Source organism: Scyliorhinus canicula, chromosome 2, assembly GCF_902713615.1.
Source record: "Scyliorhinus canicula chromosome 2, sScyCan1.1, whole genome shotgun sequence".
NCBI classification, from domain to species: domain Eukaryota; kingdom Metazoa; phylum Chordata; class Chondrichthyes; order Carcharhiniformes; family Scyliorhinidae; genus Scyliorhinus; species Scyliorhinus canicula.
This window is the reverse complement of record NC_052147.1, coordinates 227,639,289-227,662,694: the sequence shown is the minus strand read 5'-3', so window position 1 is coordinate 227,662,694 and position 23,406 is coordinate 227,639,289. Positions and strand designations below refer to the sequence as shown.

Here is a 23,406-nt window from a genome sequence, read left to right as displayed (position 1 = left end):
ACCAGTCACAACCAAGTATATACCTGAGGGCCCTGATGTCCTGGGACTGAAATCCTTTAAAGCAAACTTACACTCCTTTTTAAACATTTTAAAAACTTTTTTAAACCTTTTTAAACACACCTACTCCTGTACCCTTACATGGAAAAATGGCCACAGAAGCCTAAAATATGACACACATCATTGGGAATGCCATGGCATACTTGTTTGCTTTGTGAAAGATCAAATGCCGTATAGCCAGATAGATATTTGGCTGAACATTTCTCTGTTTAATGCCTGTATGGTAGATTACAAATGATGGTGGAACTTGCCAAGTATTATTGATGATGATTTTTCTCATGCCAGTAAACTGATCACTTCCTTTGCATACATTTTAGTTGGAGAACCACCAATTTCCAAAAGTACAAACAGTGAGGTGTACCAGGGAGATTCTGATGGAATGGCAGGCTCCAGCCCCATGTTACCACCAGATCAAGGACCAGCAGAAAAGCTGACTCAGACTTCAGAAGTGATGAGCATTTCAAGAAATACAAGAAACAGCCCGGAGCCAAAACATTTAGCCAATGCCAGTTCTCCATCGTCTAATGTAACTGTTAAAGACCAAAATAAATATTTGGACCAAATGGAGATCAATGACCGGAAATTTGAAGCAATTAACGCAAAAGAAGCTGATAAAGCACTGGATTTTCAGAATGTTTCATTTACCAAGGCAGCAGATGGTAGCATTAGCCCATCATGTGATACGACTATAAAACATACCTCTGCAGACGTACAACACCCACATGTTAATAATTTCACTCTGCAGGTGTCTCCTGAGCAACAGAATTCTGCTGACCCAGACGTACAAGGACTTGCTGGTAAGCAAGGTATACTGCCTGCTGTGAACCAACCAGCTACAGAATCTTCAGCATCCACTGATTCTTGTGCATCATTGTCAACCAAAGATGCAATCGGAAGTCCAGAAAGTCCAACAAAGATTCCAATGCTGTATAAGAGTGAATCTGAGCCGAAGCCTAAGCCTTCAAATGAAATCACAAGAGACTATATTCCAAAGATTGGAATGACTACCTATAAAATTGTCCCTTCAAAGTCTTTAGAAAATGAAGCATTTGTCGTGTATGGAATCATGCCGGAAGCTGAAATAGCAGATCATCAAACGTCTTATGATTTTGTCCCAGAGCCTGACATTTCAAAAAAGTCAACAAAGCAGCCTGAGACATCAGAAGAACCTCTATCGAGCGTTATTAGAGAGCTTGCTGCTTTTCACCATAGGGCACACTTCGACACAAGTGAAAAGGGGATGCCCATTAATTCTACAACCCAATTCCATTACCCAGAAACAGCAGGTTCCACATTGGCTGCTGACAGTGAAGCTGTACAGCCCAAGCTAATAGTTAACAGAAGAACCCAGAGTTCTTCAGAGAGAAAAATGAAGTCCGGATCCGTCTTCCTCCAGCTGCACAAAAGGAGCTCAGGACAATATGTTACGTCTGCACTTGCTAGAAGCTCGAGTTTACCTTCTCAATCCAGCTTTGATCGCGAAAGCACATCTTTATTCAAGGAGGAAAATGGAGTGCCATGTCAGGAAGTTAGTCCGACAAATACAGATGATCCAGATGCTATAATTCCACCGCCACCAGAATTTGCTGCTATTTCTGAAAGGAATGCCCAAAAAGAATTGTCCAAATCTGGTGAGAGATCTGCATCACGGCCTTCAAAGCCTCCCAAAGTCCCAAGCAAACCAAACATTCGTGTAAAATTAAGTGACACAAGAGGTCTCGGAACTACTGTAGCTGCTACGAAAACACATACCTCTACCTCACCATCGCCTTTTGCTCTTGCGGTATCCTCTGCGGTCAAGAAAACCCAAACAAACGCAACGTATTCCTTTAAACCTGAGAGTACTGGAACGGATTCATCAACCTTATCATCTCCCACTAAGTATGCAGACAGAGAATTGCATCTACCTTCATCAACTCCCAATGAGTCCAATCACAACAACATAATAAAACAGGTAACAATATTACAATAATGGAAAATTATTTACGAGCGTTTGACTGGCAACAAATCTATTGTACCTTTATTCCTCTTATAAGTTGCCACGTGCATGTTAAACTCTGATAAGTGCATACTCAGTAATGCAGTTAAGTTTACAACCAGATTATTTGGAGAATTTTGATTTGAGTCAAATAATGAAGCTTTGTTAGAAATTTGTGTTAATATCAATATGTGCTATGTGATTTTAAACATACCATCTCCTATGAGAGTGCTCATTTTGAATCATATGCACTACAATAATAGGAAAATGCGATGATATTCAGCACAGGGGCTGGTTTAGCACAGTGGGCTAAACAGCTGGCTTGTAATGCAGGACAATGCCAGCAGCGCGGGTTCAATTCCTGTACCGGCCTCCCCGAACAGGCACCGGAATGTGGCAACTCGGAGCTTTTCACAGTAACTTCATTGAAGCCTACTTGTGACAATAAGCGACTATTATTATTACAATCTATTACATTATTCATATGGTCTTGAGGACTAATTGATGTATATAGCATCCTGAGGAAAATCTTCAGTTAACCACTCTTTCAGAGAGAAGTTTGCACATTGGCAGGTGCTAATAAGTGCCTTGGTGCAGTTCAGAAGAAAGGAACTTGAACTGGCTTTTAATTGTAAGGCGTAACTGCCGCAAACCACTCTGACTTAGAAATTGGATTGAGCCTAGATCTAAGTATGATCCAGGTAGAGAGCAAGCTGCACGTGCCTCAATAGACTGATGTCAGAACCACAGGAAATTGACCATTAAACAGCACCAGTAAACTATTTCCACTGCAGCCCTGCAGGTAACTCTTCAGTCGTTGGAGGAGATGATAAGATCAAGGAGAGGGATGCTCCTCTTGGCTCCACATTCAGCTGAATAAGGATATTTGGTTTGGTTGTCATATGCCTGAGAAAACTGACTTCAGCTTTCTGAGGTCCAATTGCTGAGATATGACTCCAACCAGCTGAGAGTTTCCCCCCTGATTCCCATTGACTCCACTTTAGCTAGGGCTCCTTGATGCCATATTCGGTCAAATGCTGCCTTGATGCCATGGACCGTCACTCTCATCTCACCTCTGGAGTTCAGCTCTTTTGTCCATGTTTGAACCAAGGCTGTAATGAGTCAGGAGCTGAGTGACCCTGGCGGAACCCAAACTGAGAGTCTCCGTGAGCAGGTTATTGCTGAGTAAGTGATGCTTGGTTGCTCTGTTGCTGACTCCATCCATCACTTTACTGATGATCGAGAGTAGACTGATGGGACGGATATTGGCTGGGTTGAATTTGTCCTGTTTCTTGTATACAGGATATGCCTGGGCAAATTTCCACATTGCCGGGTAGATGCCAGTGTTGAAGCTGCAGTGGAACAGCTTGACTATGGGCACAGCATGTTCTAGAGGACAAGTCTTCAGTACTATTACCGGGATATTGTCAGAGTCCATAGCCTTTGCAGTATTCGGTGCCTTCAGCCTTTTCTTGATATCATGTGGAGTGAACATGGCTGAAAACTGACATCTGCGATGCTGGGGACCTCCGGAGGAGGCCGAGATGGATCATCCACTCGGCACTTCTGGCTGAAGATCGTTGCGAATGCTTCAGTCTTATCTTTTGCACTGAAATGCTGGCCTCTTGCATCATTGTGGATGGGGATACTTGTGGAGCCTTCTCCTCCAGTGAGTTGTTTTACTATCCACCACCCTTCTAGATGTGGCAGGACTGCAGAACTTAGAATTCATCTGTTGGTTGTTGGATTGCTTAGCTCTGCCATTTGCTACTTAAGTTGTTTGGCAGCCCTTTTGTTTTGTAGCTTCACCAGGTTGACACCCCATTTTTAGGTATGTCTGGTGTTACTCCTGGCATGCTATCCTGCACTCTTCATTGAATAATGGTTGATCACCTGGCTTGGTGGTAATGGTAGAGTACAGACTATGGGGTATGAGGTTACAGCTTGTGGTTGCTGCTATTTCTGAAAGGAATGCCCAAAAAGAATTGTCCAAATCTGGTGAGACATCTGCATCACGGCCTTCAAAGCCTCCCGGGGCCGGCGTAAATCCCGCCCCTGCCGTGGCCGGAGTTCTCCGCCACCCGGGAATCGGTGGGGGTGGGAATTGCGCCCCGCCGATCAGCAGGACCCCCGCGGCGATTCTCTGGCCCGCGATGGGCCGATGTCCCGCCGCTGTCAGGCCTCTCCCGCCGACGTGGTTTAAACCACCTCTGTGCCGGCGGGAGCAGACGGCGCGAGCGGGCCCCCGGGTCCTGGAGGGGGGAGCGGGGCGATCGGAACCCGGGGGGTGCCCCCACAGTGGCCTGGCCCGCGATCGGGGCCCACCGATCAGCGGGCGGGCCTGTGCCGTGGGGGCACTCTTTTTCTTCCGCCACGGCCTCCACCATGGCGGAGGCGGAAGAGACCCCCTCCACCGTGCATGCGCCGGTGGTGACGTCAGCGGCCGCTGACACTCCGGCGCATGCGCGGACTCATGCTGACCGGCGAAGGCCTTTCGGCCAGCCCTAACGCCAGCCGGCGTAGCGCCAAAGGCCGTTGCCGCCAGTCGGCGGAGCAGGAGCCACTCCGGCACGGGCCTAGCCCCTAAAGGTGCAGGATTCTCCGCACCTTTGGGGAGGCCCGACACGGGAGTAGTTCACGCCACTCCACTACGCCAGGACCCCCCACCCCGCCGGGTAGGGGAGAATTTCGCCCATTATCTGTAAGGTATGATTCCATGAGTATGGCGATGTCAGGCCATTGCTTGACTAGTCTGTGGTACAGCTTTCCCAATTTTGGCACAAGATCCCAGATGTTTGTAAGGAAGACTTTGTATGGTGACAGGGATGGATTTGCCATTGTCGTTTACGGCGTCTAGGTTGAAGCCGGGTGATCCGTCCGGGTTCATTCCTTTGTGTTTTCTTCGTAGCGGTTGAATACAATTGACTGGCCATTTCAGAGGGCATTTAAGAGTCAACCTCATTGCTGTGGGTCTGGAGTCACATGTAGGCCTGAACAGGTAAGGGATGGCAGTTTTTCTTCCCTAAAGGAAGGACATTGGTTCTAATTCCAGATATTCTATTGAGTTGAAATTCCACCATCTGCTGTGGTGAGATTGGGACCCAGGTCCCCAGAGGATTTCCCTGGGTCTCTGGATTAATAGTCCAGCGGCAATGCCACTGCCTCCCTACTTTATCAGTTGTCTTTAACTTGCCATTGATGTTTTGAATTTCTGCTGGTTAGTACTTTGAATGATTCTGTTGGTCACTTGCGCCTCAAAAGAGTGTCATTGGTCTTGGTGACTCAAATTAATTTTCTTTAATGTCAGTTTAGTGAAGTCCTGCAATTGTGACAATAACAAGATAAAAGTGAAACTCTTTTACAAACACCTGTGTCACGTGACCACTGTTGTCAAGATGGGCAACGGTGATATTGTTGCATAGGACTTGGAGAGATGACATTCATTGCATTTCAAACTCTCGAAAGGATGGAAACCTTTAAAAATCTCTTGCTGTACATGCATGTGATTGGGGGTTTTGTTGCGCAAATGATTAATAAATGAGCAGCCTTTCAGAAATAAATGTACACCTGCAACATAGCTTTTGCATGATAGCAATATTTTTAACGCTAGAAGCCCCCATTGCTTCAAAACAAATTGACTTCCTCTAAATATTTGTACTTCTCTGACAAAGCATAGTGAAATTAGATACCAGCAATCTTAAAAAATGAACAATGTCATTCTTTATTTCCCTACCTTCACCTCGGCCATAACATCCTATATCTAGGCAACAACTATATTAGTACAAAACTGTAGTCCACTGCAGACTTTAAATGATTTCAGTGGTGATGAGGTCTCTAATTGTGTTGCAAGAAATATCATGTGCTAGGTCCCAAATGGCAGCATGATGGCACAGTGGTTAGCACTGTTGCCTCACAGGCCAAGATCCCGGGTTCGATTCCAGCCTTGGGTGACTGTCAGTGTGGAGTTTGCACTTTCGCCCTTGTCTGCGTGGATTTCCTCCGGGTGCTCCAGTTTCTTCCCACAGTCCAAAAGGCTGGTTTAACACAATGGGCTAAACAGCTGGCTTATAATGCAGAACAAGGCCAGCAGCGCAGGTTCAATTCCCGTACTGGCCTCCCCAAACAGTCGCCGGAATGTGGCGACTAGGGGCTTTTCACAGTATCTTCATTGAAGCCCACTTGTGAAAATAAGTCATCATTATAAAAGATGTGCAGGTTAGGTGAATTGCCGTGCTAAAATTTGGATTTTGATTTTGTTTATTGTCACGTGTACCGAACGTGTCATGTGTACAGTGAAAAGTATTTTTCTGCGAGCAGTTCAACAGATCATTAAGTACATGAAAAGAAAAGGAAATAAAAGAAAATACATAATAGGGCAACACAAGGTACACAATGTAACTACATAAACACCGGCATCGGGTGAAACATACGGGGGTATAGTGTTAATGAGGTCAGTCCATAAGAGGGCCGTTTAGGAGTCTGGTATCAGCGGGAAAGAAGCTGTTTGCAGCCTGTTCGTGCATGTTCTCAGACTTTTGTATCTCCAGCCCGATGGAAGAAGTTGGGAGAGTGAGTAAGCCGGAGGGGTCTTTGTTTATGCTGCCCGCTTTCCCCAGGCAGCAGGACGTGTAGATGGAGTCAATGGATGGGAGGCAGGTTCGTGAGATGGACTGGGCGGTGTTCATGACTCTTTGAAATTTCTTGCGGTCTTGGGCCGAGCAGTTGCCGTAGCAGGTTGTGATGCAGCCAGATAGGATGCTTTCTATGGTGCATCTATAAAAGTTGGTAAGAGTTAATGTGGACATGCCGAATTTACTTAGTTTCCTGAGGAAGTTAAGGCACTGTTGTGCTTTCTTGGTGGTAGCGTCAACGTGGGTGGACCAGGACAGATTTTTGGAGATGTGTACTCCTAGGTATTTGAAACTACTAACCATCTCCACCTCAGTCCCGTTGATGCTGACAGGGGTGTGTACAGTACTTTGCTTTCTGAAGTCAATAAGCAGCTCTTTAGTTTTGCTGGCATTGAGGGGATAGATTGTTGTCGCTGCACCACTCCACTAGATTCTCTATCTCCCTCCTGTATTCTGACTCGTCGTTATTCGAGATTGCCTCTGAGTGTCCAAAGTTGTGTAGGTTAGGTTACGGGATTGCTGAGATTGGGCAGGGGAGTGGACCTGGGTGAAGTGCTCCCTCAGATGGGCCAAATGGCCTCCTGCAGTGTAGGAATTCTATGACTCAAAATGGAGCAAATTCTATCTTGATGCAAAAACCACTGTTGGATATTTCCAAGTAGCTTGCAAATAATTTTGGCTTAGTTTTACTCAGAATCTTCACGTTTACTTTATTCTGTAACTCTGCATCTGAACTGCTAATTGTATTCAGACCGTGACAATTTATTATGTCAGCATTCCTGATAAAAGAGGAAAAGATACTGTGACAGGATTGATATAGATCGTAATGAAATCAGGGTTCCAAATAAATTTTTTAAATTCCAAGTTTACAATTTCAGGACAAACTTAGTGTTAATTTAGCATGATGCAGTGGTACTACCAGAGGACTATTCCCACAAGTGTCCAGCGTTTTAAGACCAGTAATACTAAAGGGGCCAGAAGCTCACCTGGGCTTGCTTCTGGACTTGGTGGTCATCATGGGTCCTGGAGTGAAGACTCCTGTGATATTTGTACCATATCAAAATAATTCTTGTATTAACAAGTACGATTCCACCCTATTAAGTGGAATCTACTCAATGCTGAATATTCAGAAAGACTGATGTAGAAAATGGTGACTAAAGTTGTCTCCATGTTTCAGATCATAAAAACTATTTCTCCATAACAGTTTTGTGTGTTCCGTTGCCGTGCAATCAGGTTCGAACAATCTAACCAAGCAGAAAGGAGGACATTTAGGAAAAGTACTGATTGTGGGATTTATTAAATCTGATTAATGCTGCTGCTATATTTTTATATAAAAAGACACAATTTTTTTAAAAAACAAGGACATAACAAATGACGTCAAGGCCATAATTTGTAATCACCTAATGGTAGCACTGAATGTGAGTTAGAACCATAGAACAGAACTGAGCAGGTGGGAATGTGGAGTTGAGGTTACAATCAGACCAGCCTTTATCTTATTAAATGGCAGAGCAGGCTCGAGGGGCCGAGTGGCCTACTCCAGCTCCAGATTTGTATGTGATGATTATGGCACAGCAGCAGGGTATTCGTCCCATGGGTGGAATTTTCACTTTTTTTTTAAACCAGTGTCAGGCTCTGATGGTAACCCAGCATGTAGCTCTCCAGCTGCACAGCTGGCTTTTTAGTCCAGATTTCGAGACACTCTGGGGGAGAAACATTTAGAGGGCGCCAGTGTGTGAGAGTGAAGCCTGATAGCGCTGTCAAGGCCGGCTCCGTAGAGATCAGGAAACCCTTTAAAAACAGTGCCCTGATCAACACAGAAAATAACCCCACCACCATTAGCATCGGGGGCTCCCCAGAAGTTCTGCCCATGGCAGTGCCCCTGGCATAGGTTGGCACTGCCCAGGCATAGGTTGGCACTGCCTAGGCATGTCCCTCCAGATCTACCACTCGCCTGTGTAAAAATAATTTTCCTCATGTTGCCCTTTCTTCTTTTGCCAAACACCTTCAAATTGATGTCTCTGGTTCTCGATCCTTCTGTCAAAGGGAACAATTTACCTACTCTCTCTCGTCGACTCCTCGTGATTTTGAACGCCTTTGTTAAATGGTCACTACTATAAAGCCTTATAATAAAAATAATTTAAAAAAATTAAATATAACCTAGTCTGCACATCCTCCCTGTGTGTGCGTGGGTTTCCTCCGGGTGCTCCGGTTTCCTCCCACAGTACAAAGATATGCAGGTTAGGTGGATTGGCCATGATAAATTGCCCTCAGTGTCCAAAATTGCCCTTAGTGTTGGGTGGGGTTACTGGGTTATGGGGATAGGTGGAGGTGTTGACCTTGGGTAGGGTGCTCTTTCCAAGAGCCGGTGCAGACTCGATGGGCTGAATGGCCTCCTTCTGCACTGTAAATTCTATGTAAAAAAAAAAATCCACAAAGCTAAAGTCCCTCATCCCTGGATCCACACTTGCAAATCTTTCCTGCCCCTTCTGTAAAGCCTTCATATCCTTTCTAAATTGTACTGCTTAGAATCAGAACAAAGAGCATTTCAGCACAGGAACAGGCCCTTGAGGCCCACCAAACCTGGGATGATCCAGATTCCTTATTTAGAACTATTACTTATTGCCTAAACGATCAGTGGGCCTCCATTCCCTGCCCGTTCATATGTCTATCAAGAACATGTGTCTATCAAGATACATCTTCAACATTGCTATGGTGCCAACCTATACCACCTCCACTGGCAACCCGTTCCAGGCACCCACCACCCTCTGCGTGAAAACTTTTCCCCCTCTCACCTTAAACCTGTGCCCCTTTGTAATTGAGTCTTCCACCCTGGGAAAAAAGCTACTGACTATTCACCCTGTCTATACCTCCCGTAATTATGTGGACCTTAATCAGCTCTCTCCCTCAGCCTCCGTCTTTCCAATAAAAACAATCCGAGTTTATTCGACCTCTCATAGGTAACACCATCCAAACCAGGCAGCATCCTGGTAAACCTTCTTTGCACTCTCTCCAAAGCATCCATGTCTTTCTGGTAGTGTGGTGTCCAGAAGTGCGCACAGTATTCTAAATTTGGCCGATCTAAAGTTTTATACAACTGCAACATGACCTTTCAACTCTTGTACTTAATGCCCCGTCCGATGAATGCAAGCATGTTGCATGCCTTCCTGACCACCTTATCCACCTGTATTGGCACTTTCATAGAACTATGGACCTGAAAGCTCAGATCCCTCTGTATGTCAATGTTCTTAAGGGTTCTGCCATTTACTGTATATGGATAATTCACACCAGAATTTGATCTTCCAAAATGCATCACCTCGCATTTGTCTGGATTGAACTCCATCTGTCATTTCTCTGCCCAACTCTCCAATCTATCTACATTCTGCTGTATTCTCTGACAGTCCCCTTCAATATCTGCAACTCTACCCATCTTTTTATTTGCCTTAAAGCTATAAAATTATCGTGTGTGGTATGTCTCACCCCCACAACCCATAAAATGTGCAGAGTCGGTGAATTGGTCACACTAAATTGCCCCTTAATTGGAAAAAATAATAGTGAATGTACTTTTCATTAGTTATGATTTTAAAAGATGAAAATCCAAGTCAGGACCATGATGGTCACACTTAAAGGTATGATATGAAAGACTTCTGCAAGTCAACAGAAGCCCTAGTGTACAGAGCAGTTGTTGTGACCACACTCCTGCACTGCAGTGTCTTATCAGCAATGCATAAGAGCAGTAGTGAAACTCCATCTGCAATGCCTCCGCCATATCTTCTTGGGTTCAATAGGAGGAACACCTTCATGGAACTATAGACCTGAACCTCCATATCGTGCACGGTGGCATAGTGGTTAGCACTGCTGCGTCACAGCTCCAGGGACCCAGGTGCAATTCCAGCCTCGAGTGACTGTCTGTGTGGAGTTTGTACTTTCTCCCCGTGTCTGCATGGGTTTTCTCCGGGTGCTCCGGTTTCCTCCCACAGTCCATAGAAGTGCAGGTTAGGTGGATTGGCCAATGCTACATTGCCCCTTATTATCCAAAAAGGTTAGATGGGGTTATGGGGATAGGTGGAGTTCTGGGCTTAAGCAGGGTGCTCTTTCCAAGGGCCAGTGCAAACTCGATGGGTTGAGTGGCCTCCTTCTGCACTGTAAATTCTATGATCGAACAAACTAGTGTCCTTCTTGAAGCCAGTTACAGGAGCATTCAGATAGAACTGCAAAATCCACTTTGATGGACTGGACATTGTGACCCGATGACTGAAAACCGTCTCGCCTCATGGATCCTATTTTCTAGATTCTCAAATTACCATTTTTCCAGGGAGGAAAAAAGGAAATGCTTCAGCGGCACTCTGAACCCCTCCTTCCAGTGAAACAGCATTGACATTAGCAACTGCGAGGAGCTTACTACCAATTGTTCAGAATGCACCCATTAACTGCATCTTAATAACAAGGCAGTGTGACGTCAGAGAAGGAAAGAAAAAGAAACAAATCTGCACTCTGGATCCCACTTCCTGATGAGACACCCTTACCCATGTCCTTAAAGATCTGTGGACCAAGAATTGATCTATTTAGTCAAATGAAGACACATTGCAGAAATTTGCACCCCTGAGTAGACATAATCATCAAACAGGGGGACGGCTAATAATGATGATTAATTCACTAGATTGTTTGTGTAGCGTTATGAAGGCTACACTTACCTGGCAGCTGAGGGCAGAGGTTGGGAATTGCAAATGCTGACAGACTGGAGGGGCGCGATTCTCCGCTCTCACGCCGGTTCGGAGAATAGCGGACCGCGCATATTTTCCGACGCCCTCCCGTTATTCTCCGAACCCCGCACAAACTACACGTCGGCATTCCCGGCACAGGAAAGACCCCCCTGACACGACCAGAAGCCCGACTTATTGGCCCCCCGCTATTCTCCGGCCCGGATGGGCCGAAGTCCCGACGTCCTCACGCCATATTTTCACGCCGGCCAACACACCTGCTTTTGAAGTTTGTCAACCAGTCGTGCTGGCTGACGAGAGCTTCGAGTAGGTGAGCGCACCGCTCAGCGCACCGCTCAGCGCACTGCTGGAGTCTGGCCACAACAGGGAATACATCCCCGAGAACGGGAGGGGGTCCAGAGCGGGGGGGGAGTGGGGGAGACGGAGGGGGGGAGTGGGGGAGACGGAGGGGGGAGTGGGGGAGACGGAGGGGGGAGTGGGGGAGACGGAGGGGGGAGTGGGGGAGACGGAGGGGGGAGTGGGGGAGACGGAGGGGGGAGTGGGGGAGACGGAGGGGGGAGTGGGGGAGACGGAGGGGGGAGTGGGGGAGACGGAGGGGGGAGTGGGGGAGACGGAGGGGGGAGTGGGGAGACGGAGGGGGGAGTGGGGGAGACGGAGGGGGGAGTGGGGGAGACGGAGGGGGGAGTGGGGGAGACGGAGGGGGAGACGGAGGGGGGAGACGGAGGGGGGAGACGGAGGGGGAGACGGAGGGGGGAGACGGAGGGGGGAGACGGAGGGGGGAGACGGAGGGGGGAGACGGAGGGAGGGGGGAGGGGGGAGACGGAGGGAGGGGGGAGTGGGGGAGACGGAGGGAGGGGGGAGTGGGGGAGACGGAGGGAGGGGGGAGTGGGGGAGACGGAGGGAGGGGGGAGTGGGGGAGACGGAGGGAGGGGGGAGTGGGGGAGACGGAGGGAGGGGGGAGTGGGGGAGACGGAGGGAGGGGGGAGTGGGGGAGACGGAGGGGGGAGTGGGGGAGACGGAGGGGGGAGACGGAGGGGGGAGTGGGGGAGACGGAGGGAGACTGAGGGGGGAGTGGGGGAGACGGAGGGGGAGAGTGGGAGTGGGGGGGGGTAGGGAGAGAGTGAGCGAGTGACTCGTCCAACCCCGGTTACAAAATGTCTGCCACTATGCCATGGCGTGCCGATCACGAGGACACGGCCGCTGGTTGCCCTGTGGCTTACGGCCACAGGCCACTGACGCACCGGTGAAGAGGACGTAGTTAACTGCCCGTTGGATGCAGAAAGTGACCAGGGGTTAGGCTGCCCGCGTGTCAGCAGCGGGACCAGTCCACCGGGACACACAGGTAGCCCGTGGCAGGCGGCTGCCGAGGTGTCGACTAACCTCCGTCTAACATTACCTGCAGGAGGAGACTCCGGCTGAGTAGGCGGACGGTGATACATTTCTGTCACCTCGTGGCGCACCTCGCCCCACGTGGAACGGGGGGAGGACACGCGATCCCGGTTGCCATCAAGGTGACGGTCGCTCTTAACTTCTATGCGACCGGCTCCTTCCAGTCTCCGAGCGGGGACCTCTCCGGGATCTCCCAGTCATTGGTCCACAGGTGTATCCGGGATGTGACCGACGCCCTCTATGCCATCGCCGATCGCTACATCACCTTTCCCGAGGACCAACCAACTCAAGACTCATGAGCTCGTGGATTTGCCAGAGTGGCCGGGATACTGATGGTGCAGGGGGCAATCGATTGTGTTCACGTCCCCATGCGCCCGCCTGCAGGGGACAGGGACGTGTTCACAAACAGGAGGGGGACATACTCCATGAATATCCAGGTGGTAGGCGACCCCCACATGACGTTCATGAACGTCTGTGCAAGGTTCCCAGGGAGTGTGCATGACTCCTACATACTGGCGCAGTCGTACATCCCTGCGATGTTTGAGGGACGTCCCCCCCGGCTGAGGGGCTGGTTGCTAGGCGACAGGGGTTATCCGCTGAGGTCTTGGCTGATGACGCCTATACGGAGGCCTCAGACCAATGTGGAAACACGATACAACGAGGCCCATGCAGCAACCAGGGGTGTGGTGGAGCGCTGCCTTGGCCTCCTGAAGACGAGATTCAGGTGCCTGGACCGCTCCGGAGGGGCCCTGCAGTACCAGCCCGACAGGGTCGCTCGCATTGTTGTGGTCTGCTGTGCGCTGCACAACATCGCGATGCAGAGGGGAGATGACCTGCTGCAGGAGGCGGAGGGAGAAGCCAGTGGCAGTGGTGCCAGCACAGGAGGAGGACGAGGAGGAGGAGGCTGGCGGAGCAGCAGGCGCAGCACGCAGACACGACCCAGGTGCTGGTGATGTCCAGGAGGCGGCACGACGGACCCGGCGAGGACGGCGGGCACGCAACGCCTTGGTGGCAGCACGGTTCACGCGTCGTATGCGCCGTCCCCGCTGAACACCAAACCACCACCTGCATCGCTAGTCGTGCAGAGGGTCAACACACAACTGCCACCACCACAACCCCAACCCCCCCCCCCCCGCCCCCCCCGCTCTCAGGGTACACTGCTCCACTTCGACATCACCCTTACCACTGGGTCCAGACGGTATGGCACAACATTGATGGCTGTGTCAGCGGGTGTGATCAGTGCCATGTGGAATGATGACAGCCCGCTCTGCGAAGAGCTGTGAGCTCAGAATCGTTAGAGAGAGTCTGACCCATGGCAATAGCTGAACCATCCACCTTGGTGGCCGCTGAGTTCGTCATGGACACTCCATCACGTGTCCGCATGGGCTAGCTGTGGGAGGGGGTGGGGGGAGGGGCAGGGACTGCACACCCGGCACCGAAGTTTCACCGCTCGTCAACCCCAGCGACACTCGGTCACCATCATGATTCCTGCTGTGGAACAATCACACGGTATTACAAGTAAGGTGGAACAGTGTGTTTAATGTTAACAATAATTTACAGGTGCCCTAGCCCCCACAACTAAACTGTGCCCTTCACCCGTGCCAACTTACTCAGTGTCTCTCTTTGTTGCCTTACCACTACGTCTAAGTGATTCCCCAGATGATACAGCAGGAGTGGAGGTCTTGGCTGATGACGCCTATACGGAGGCCTCAGACCAATGCTGTGAATCGCCCCCTTCGACTCATTTCTCCTTCGGCAAGCGTTTCCTGGGGCGACCCGGCCTTGATGGGCCAGGCTGCTCTGCGGGCATCTCGGGTGACGTTGTGCCACCCTGCTCTGCCTGCTGCCCACCCGATGCACCAGGGATGGAACGGGGGGAGGCCGAGAATTCCGGGACGTCCTGTGATGGAGTTAATGGGGCAGGCCCCGAAACCACCTCCTCTCTCAGGGAGCCCAGTGGCCCCCGGACCTCACTTTGGGACAGAGGTGCAAGCGGGGAGGTGCCCCGACACGCCACCGACACCTGGCGCTGCCAGTCCTGGAGGCCTGCAACGGCATCCACCAGGATCCGAAGGTTTGCAGAGATGGAGGCCAGGGAGTTAGACATTCCCGCCAGGGACTGTGCGATCTCAACCTGTGAGTGCACGACGCCATCCAACACATATGTCAGGCGGTTGATGCTCTCCGCGACTGACTTCTGGGACTGTGCCATCGACTGCTGTGACTGTGCCATGGCGTGCTGCGACTGGGCCATGGCCTGCTGAGACTCTGCCAAGGCCCGCAGCGCGCCGGCAATGTCGTGTTGGCTCTGGCGCATTGCTGCCTGTGAGAGGGCAACCCTGTCCAGGGCCGAGGATGACGCGTGCACATTAAGCCCAACGCCTTCCATATCCTGACCCATTGCCTCCACCGCGGATGCCACCCATGCGGTGTCGGCCTGGGTTGCTGCCATGAGCGGCACCACTCCCTGCTCGTGGACGCGGTTCGACGACTCTAACAGCGTCTGCAGAGTCTGGAAGACAGCCCTCATCCCGTCATTGTGTCCCTGGGTTTCTTGATGCATCGGCTGTGCGGGTGGGTTGAGAAACTCCAGGAACTCGGAAAACGTCTGGGAGCCAGCTGCATGCTGGGCCTGGCCTGGCCTCCGCCAGTCCGGGCCCTCGGCTGCTCCGACTTCCACCTGCTGTACCTGCTCAGCTGTGATGTGCGACCCAGACTGTGACCCTGGAGCGTCATCACTAAATAGCCCAGCCGGGGTGAGTGTCTCTGGGATGGTGGATGGTGTGGGAGATAGCTGTGCCGCAAGCTCGAGGTCATCTTGGGTTGACGCCTCCTCTATGTCATCGGCCCGCTGAGAGGCCGCAGGGCGTTCGCGGGCCATTTCTCTCTCTTGCTCTGTCGCCGCCCTCTGGGTGTCCTGCTCCACAGATTTGGTTGGGGAGGATGGGACTCCCCGCTGATCGGGCACCCTCTGTCGTGCGGCCCTGGGTGAGGTGGGGGCAGATGCCTGTGTCCGCCTGGAGGCAGACGGCCCTGGTCGTTCGGCATCACGTCCTAGGGAAGAGAATGAAACGGGTTATTTAGAGACGCTCGGCCGGGCGCTGGACGGTCCCAGTGGGCAGGGTGTGAAGGGACAGAGGATGGGGGAGATGTTCCAGTGGGCAGGGTGTGTGAAGGGACAGAGGATGGGTGAGTTGTTCCAGTGGGCAGGGTGTGTGAAGGGACAGAGGATGGGGGAGGTGTCCAAGTGGGCAGGGTGTGTGAAGGGACAGAGGATGGGGGAGGTGTTCTAGTGGGCAGGGTGTGTGAAGGGACAGAGGATGGGGGAGGTGTTCCAGTGGGCAGGGTGTGTGAAGGGACAGAGGATGGGGGAGGTGTTCCAGTGGGCGGGGTGTGTGAAGGGACAGAGGATGGGGGAGGTGTCCAAGTGGGCAGGGTGTGTGAAGGGACAGAGGATGGGGGAGGGAGGGGGGGTTGTTTGTCATGCAGGGTTGTCTCACTTGTTGCAGCTCCGCCAACCTCGCATTGCGCGATCTCCTGGGTGGCAGATCCCCCAACAAGTTCCAGTGCCCTCTGCTCAAACGTGGTGAGGGGGTGCAGGATGGGCGAACCCCCTCCAGTCTTGTTCCGCTCACAAGTGTTGTGAGCGGTGTTGTCCTGTTGGGGGAGGGGGCATAGGTAGATCATTACAATACGGCAGGTATCAGCAGGCCGTTCAGATACTGGCACAGTTTGGGGGTCAAGTTGTAATAAGACCATTGCATCTCTCCACAGGGGCCAGAGCGCTGGGTCTGTGACTACTTTGTGAACCACCCTCAACTCACTCTGCCCCAATCCCCCTCCACCCCCCGTGGGGGGGGGGGTGATTAAGTAAAGGGGGGAGGAATGGTTGTGACCCGGGTGCACCCACTTGCCACTTACCCTGGCAGCCCTGGTGAGGTCGTGCATCTTCTTCCGACATTGCTCTGCAGAGCGAGGGGTCTGGCCCACAGCCCTGATGGCAGCAGCCACCTCACGCCAGGCCTGGCGCACCGCGCTGACAGGATGGCGATGCCCTCTACGCGGGCAGATGATGCCCCTCCTCTGCTTGATTGATTCGAGCAGCGTCACCACATCAGCCTCCACAAATCGCGGGGCTGCTCTCCTCAGCTCCGACATCCTGGCCTACAGTTTCTGTGCTCGCCCGCGCCTTTTTACGGCGTCACGTGGGTGTGTTCGTGTCGTCATCGCGCATGTGATTGACGCGGCCCCGTTCCTAGCCCGTTTCCCGGACGTGAATACGTCGGGAACTGGGCCGTGTCGGGCCGTTGCAAAAGCCGGCCGTGGCTTCACGATTTTCCGCGGGTGCGGAGAATCGTGCCCAGGGTTTCCGTGTATGCACAGAGTGGGAGTGGTCTGCACGTGAGCAGGTTGGCATCTTTGTTTTTTGAGTCTAGAACAGGCCCAGCATGCCTGCGCCCGAAGGGAAAATGGCATAAAACCCCAGGTCATGTGACCAGCAGTGGAATGCCATTGAAAAGAAATGTCCCAAGTAAGAGACAGGGAGAGGGAACAGAGAGAAAGTCCCAAATGGAGACAGGACAGGATGATGTCCCAGTTACGTTAAACTAGGAAAGAGTGAAGAAGACTCAGGAGAATCCCTGGCAATCTGTGAGGGCTCAGGAACAGTCCCACGAATTGAAGAGGATCTGGAAGAATACCCTGAATTTCAAGAAGGCGACAGAAGATTGGTGACTATGTTCAGCGGGCTTTTATTATAATAATAATCTTTATTAGTGTCACAAATAGGCCTACATTAAAACTGCAATGAAGTTACTGTGAAAATCCCCTAGTCGCCACACTCTGGCGCCTGTTTGGGTTCACTGAGGGAGAATCCAGAATGTACAAATCACCTAACAGACACTTCTTATGGGCTTGTGGGAGGAAACCGGAGCACACAGACATGGGGAGAATATGCAGACTCCTCACAGTCAGTGACCAAAGCCAGGAATCGAACCTGGGACCCTGGAGCTGTGAAGCAACAGTGCTAGCCACTGTGCTACCATGCCGCCAGTGAGGCAAATATACCGCTTTTGATCAGTAGTGACCTACACGAAACAGCCAAAAAGCACTCACTCACAAGCACACTTCAGCTTGAATGCATACTTGAAAATCCAGGGGAATGGAATCTTGGGAGACGAGATTGAAAATCTGCAAGGTGGGCTGTTGTTGATGCTGTACAAGTTGGAGGAACTTGTGAAGAGAATTCCAAGGTGAGATTTACATAGATGAAGACTGGAATCCTTTGTGTGAGAAAGAGTTCATGAGATTAGTTAGCTGACAGAGCAACCCAAGCAAACACGGGGAGAATGTGCAAACTCCACATGGACAGTGACCCAGAGCTGGGATTGGACCTGGGACCTTGGCGCCGTGAGGCAGCAGGGCTGATCCACTGCGCCACCGTGCTGCCCCTCCTTGGACTCTATCTTGATGTGTTCGGCTGCAGTTTGCCTGTTAATTTGCATGTACCGCATATTTACCCTGAATGTTAAAACATAAGATGAGATATCGTAACTTGTTTTATCTTTCTGACCTAGTAAAATTAGGTTTTTTGTTCCAACCCCATGGAATCTATTGGTTCTATTCACTAAGCAAGTGTCTTGAACCTCAAAATTTGTCTACTTAACAAAGCGTTATTGGTCCCTAACCAAATTTTACTAAAAGAGATCTGGTCAAGGATCATTAAATAGGATAACACTAGATCAGGGGTGGGCAAACTACGGCCCGCGGGCCGCATGCGGCCCGCCAAAGGTCTTTATGCGGCCCACCAAGATCAAGTCATTAATTTTTTTATTTTTTTTATTTTTTTTTATTAATTAATTTTTTATTAATTTATTTTTTTATAAGGTTAATGGCTGTTGGGTTACTTACTGGTATAGGGTGGATACGTTGACTTGAGTAGGGTGATCATTGCTCGGCACAACATCGCGGGCCGAAGGGCCTGTTCTGTGCTGTACTGTTCTATGTTCTATATGAGGCGCCCAGAATCATAACCGGGTGAAGTAATTATTTTACTTAATATACTATGCGGCCCTTTAAAATTGTGAATTTCTGAATGTGGCCCTTGCACGGAAAAGTTTGCCCACCCCTGCACTAGATGCTTATCTGGCTTGAATGTAGTTGGGAAATTATGCAGAAGATGGGAGTGCAAGGGGTGGTGGGGGAGGGCGGGGGGGGGAAGGATCATAATCTGGTTTTAGTTACATTTTGCAGAATTTGCCACATTTAGCAGTTAGTTGGTACATCCTGAATTTCAGTTGTCTTGTAATCTTTTACAGACTTTGTCTCCTGAAAGAGAAACAGGCAAGGATCGTGACAACACTGCAGGAACACAGGCACATCACACACAATCAAAGTTGCCATCTCCTTCAAGAGAATCAAAACCTACTTTTATTTCCCAAGTGAGTGACCCAGGGGAAATTCATCAATCTGTACTGGATGCCATTCGTTCAGGAGAAGGAGCTGCCAAACTTAAAAAGGTGGACACACTTGCCACAATGTAGCTACGTGTATTAATAGTTGACTAAAACTAAATTTATCTACTATATTTTGAAATTTATTCCATTACAACTGAGAAATTATCCCGTAATTATAAAACTCTTAAAGCACATAAGTCATCGGTATCTTCTTGCACTACACATTGCAATTCACTGGAATATGAGAAGTTCTGTCTCCAAATAGACTTGATGTGATAACTTAACTGTTAATGGTGAACCTGAAAATACAAATACTATATCTGTTTTATGTGAAAGTACAAATACTATATATGTTGTATGTGAAAATTATGTGCACTTATAATCAAACCATCCCAGGTTCAGACCTTATATTATAATCTCAGTACAAAATCTACAAAGTTTATGCTGTACATAAAAGGATACAATAAGATTTAAAAAGAAACATTTTTGTAATGGGACTAAAAACATTTTAAATGCAATTGAAAATATTTTGTCATACTTTTTTAAAGCCAATTACTGTCTTCAGCCTTTCTGGCTTTCATGATTTAGTGATATGCCTTCCATATGTTCAACAACAAACCAAACAATATTTTTGGTTTTCCTGGTGAACATTCAGCAGTGTTGTATTTCTCCATGTTGTAATTTCAGGTCTCTGGTGTTCCCAAAACTGTGGGCTGGATTTTTCCAGCCCCATTGTGTCGAGACTTGGGTGGAAAAGTGGTCGCGGGAGTGGAGGGAGGTGGGCGGGCTGGCCGAATGCGGGAAACCACCGTGCGACAGCTCACCAATGCATCCTTGCCACCGGGTCATGTTTCCATGGACAAGTGGCGACTTGACCCTAGATTGTCTGCCTGCACCAGAGGCAGGCAGCCAATTTAGATAGTAAAGCACTGTAAATGTTGATCTACTGGACACGGCAGCATTTTGATGGTGGTGGCGAGGCCCCCAACTTGCCATAGAGACCTTCGTCACAGCAATGGCTGCCTCTCTGTGTCAAACCAGAGGACCATCAGCACCAAAGGTTCCATGCCCCAATGAGGGGGGCATGGGCAGGATTTGGCCCCTCACACACTCCAAATGCTCCACTTGGGGAGAGCAGGATTTCCTCTCCGCTCTTGAGGAGTTTTTCCACACAGAGTTTTTCATTTAAATTCATGGCTCCCTGAGGGTACCATCACGTTGAGATATCCTCACAGACCCTGACCTGACAATAGTGCCCACTTCTGGTGATGTACTGAGGCACCAGAGTTGTTGACCTCTGATTGGGCTGGCAGCATTGGGCAGAAATAGCCAATTAGGATGCCACCTCCAGGAAGATTGTGTCCTCAGCTTGTTGACCCTCATTCAGTTCCAATGCTGCGGTCCCAAAGCCTGCTGTAAAATCCAACCCTGTGTCTCCCAATGAAAGCTCTGTAGTGAATTCACAAAGTAAAAGCATTTATGGGACCACTTGGCTTGCACTTTACTGCAAATTCAGCCAAATCAATAGGTACTTGATCGTGTAACAAAACATTTTTAAAAATCAAATATTTGGTGGAAGGCTTCTGTAGATAGAAACGAGCTTGATCTGTTACTAAAATGTTACACGGATGTCTGTCATATAAAGTGTTATGCCAAGGAATATATGCAATGGATTAAAATTGATATATACCTTCTGCCTTTTGTGTTTCAAAGATTAGTTTGATCCAGGAATATCAGTTAATTAATTATTTGTGAAGAAACTGGTAGTTCAGATAAATGTTTAATTTGTTTTGCAACTTCATGTGGGAGTAAAATGAAATAATTGAAAATAATGTATCTAATATCACTCTTTGAAGCAATTCATTCGATTTGTTTCTATTCAATGCTTTACTCAATTATTGGAAAGCTAAGGGGTGAGGGAAGGGAACTCTAATGTATAAAATGGCTTAAGTTAGCTGACATATAATGAATGCTTGTCTTTGCAAAAATTGTGCAATATTTATGTTGAAGTAAAAACGCTGTCAATATTATTTGTTCTTATATAGTTGGATATGTCACTTTCAGATTTGAATATATTTTCTGATTTTGCTCTGTATTTAAGAATTCACAGCTTCCTAAGTCCTACAATATTCAATGTTTCCATTTCTGTATACTAACCAAAAGTAATACACAATTTGAAACCTTAAATTCTTTACCCTCTTAAGTCTAAATTTCCTTTAAATCTACATTCTCAATGTTGAACTAGAGGGATCTATTTCCATTTGGTTTGTTAGTGAATTATTTTCCTGCAGCAAGTATTGAAAACTGAAACATAAATGGAAGTTGATCCAATTTACTGGGTTAATAGTAACGTATTAATTTTGAAACTGTTACTTCCTACTTAACTGTATGTGCTAGTTTCAACAATTTGAGTTACTGGAATTGAGACTGTTGTAGCCCTTCTGTAGACATTCAAGTCCACTATTAAAATTTCAATTGAATGTTGTTAGTAATGGAGTTGTACGAATAGTTATGAAGTGCATGATAATCTTTCCAACAGTACCAAGAGTCACATCTCCCAACACCAACATCTTTCCTTACTCACAGGATCATAATGCATAGGAGCAGAATTAGGCCACTCGGCCCATCGGGTCTGCTCCGCCGTTCAATCATGGCTGATATTTTTCTCGTCCCCATTCTCCTGCCTTTTCCTCATAATCCCTGAGTATTGAGCATGTTATTTCCAAGAAGAAAATGTAAAAAATGATTGCCTTGATAGCCACCGACTGACTTAACAAACTGAGCTGAGGCCAGTGAACCAGGAAAACCCCAGAATTGATCCCAGGTATGTGTCAAGCTGGCTTTCTCAGGCAAATTGGTGGTAGGTGTAATGAGAGTACCCAAGGTCCCCCTGGGCTCTGAAGAAGGAAGACAGTTTCCTTGTGGGGCGCTATCTACTCACTGCTATAGGAAAAGTACATGCATGGATATCTGATGAGGATGTTGATGGTTTCCTCTGTTGAGGTTTACATGCTTGCAAAATGCTCATTTACTGGCATCTGAAGGACTGTACCCCAGAATGAATTTAATGTTTCTGAGAAAGGAAGAGTCACAGAAAATGACATTTAAATTCTGTATCATCAAGAATATGTGGGGCGGGATTCTCTCAGCCCACGCCGGGTTGGAGATTCGCCGGGCCGGGCGCGAATCGCCTAATGCCGCCCCAACGCCGGTCTGCCAATTCTCCGGTGAGCGGAGAATTGCCGCCGGTTAGGGGGCGCTCTACGTGGCTCCCCCAGGTTGGGCCGAGTGGCCGCCCAAAAAGCCCGAGTCCCGCTGGCGCCGTTCGCATCTGGTCTTACCCTGTGGGACCTCGGCATCCATTCTGTCTGGAGCTGCCTTGGCGGGGGGCGGGGCCTCCTGGTCGGCGGGCCGGCCTCCCATGGTGGGGGCCTCTTTTGCTCCGCGCTGGCCCCCGTAGCTCTACGCCATGTTGCGTTGGGGCCAGCGTGGAGAAGGAGGCTACCACGCATTTGTGTCGATCGCAGTGTGCATGCGCGTATTCGCTCTGCTTACAGTGCACATGCGCGTATTCGCGCCGGTCGCAACGCGCATGTGCAGATCCGCGGTGCCCATTTGACACCGGTATCGGCAGCTGGAGCAGCGTGGGTCACTCCAGTGCCGTGCTGGCCTCCCGTACGGCAGAGGATCGCTACACGTAGCGGCCCGATGACGCCGCCGTTAAACTCTCCAGTTTTTACGACGACGTCAACACTCTGCCTTCAGATGGGAGAATCCCGCCCATGATGTTCACTGCTCCTCCTCCATTGCGAGAAGTCTCTAGTTTCTGTCTCTTGTCTCAGTCATAAACTGGGTTCCAACATTGGATGTTTTTGGATTGTGAACACTATTTCGTGTAGTCTCCTTATGCTGTTCTAGAAAGTCTGACTTCTAGAGGTATTTATTTCATTGATTTATTCAGTACACTATTACAGCAGCTTTCTGTCCCAAAACCTTTCAGGTTCACCTTACCTGGGCCAGGTAATTGGTTTAAATGGGTGCGTTCACTGCAAACATCTTAGACTGCAGAGTAGTTATTTGATGACCTACCGATTCCTTTAACGAGCATACACTGAGATTACCTGGGAACTGGTGGTGCCGAGTAACCCACACCCTGATTACAATGTGTTCACAGCATG

General features: G+C 49.2%; 1 protein-coding gene across 5 annotated transcripts in view; it reads left to right on the top strand.

Annotated features, from left to right (window-relative positions):
- Nucleotides 1-21,713, top strand: part of cobll1b (cordon-bleu WH2 repeat protein-like 1b) — a 251,139-nt gene extending 229,426 nt beyond the window's left edge. For all 5 annotated transcript variants that reach the window (XM_038789697.1, XM_038789694.1, XM_038789695.1 and 2 more), the window contains 2 exons: nucleotides 375-2,011; nucleotides 19,091-21,713. In XM_038789697.1, coding sequence (XP_038645625.1) covers nucleotides 375-2,011; nucleotides 19,091-19,315 — 1,862 coding nt within the window. In that variant the 3' untranslated portion in view covers nucleotides 19,316-21,713. The remainder of the gene's footprint in view (nucleotides 1-374; nucleotides 2,012-19,090) is intronic.
- Nucleotides 21,714-23,406: the final 1,693 nt, after the last annotated feature.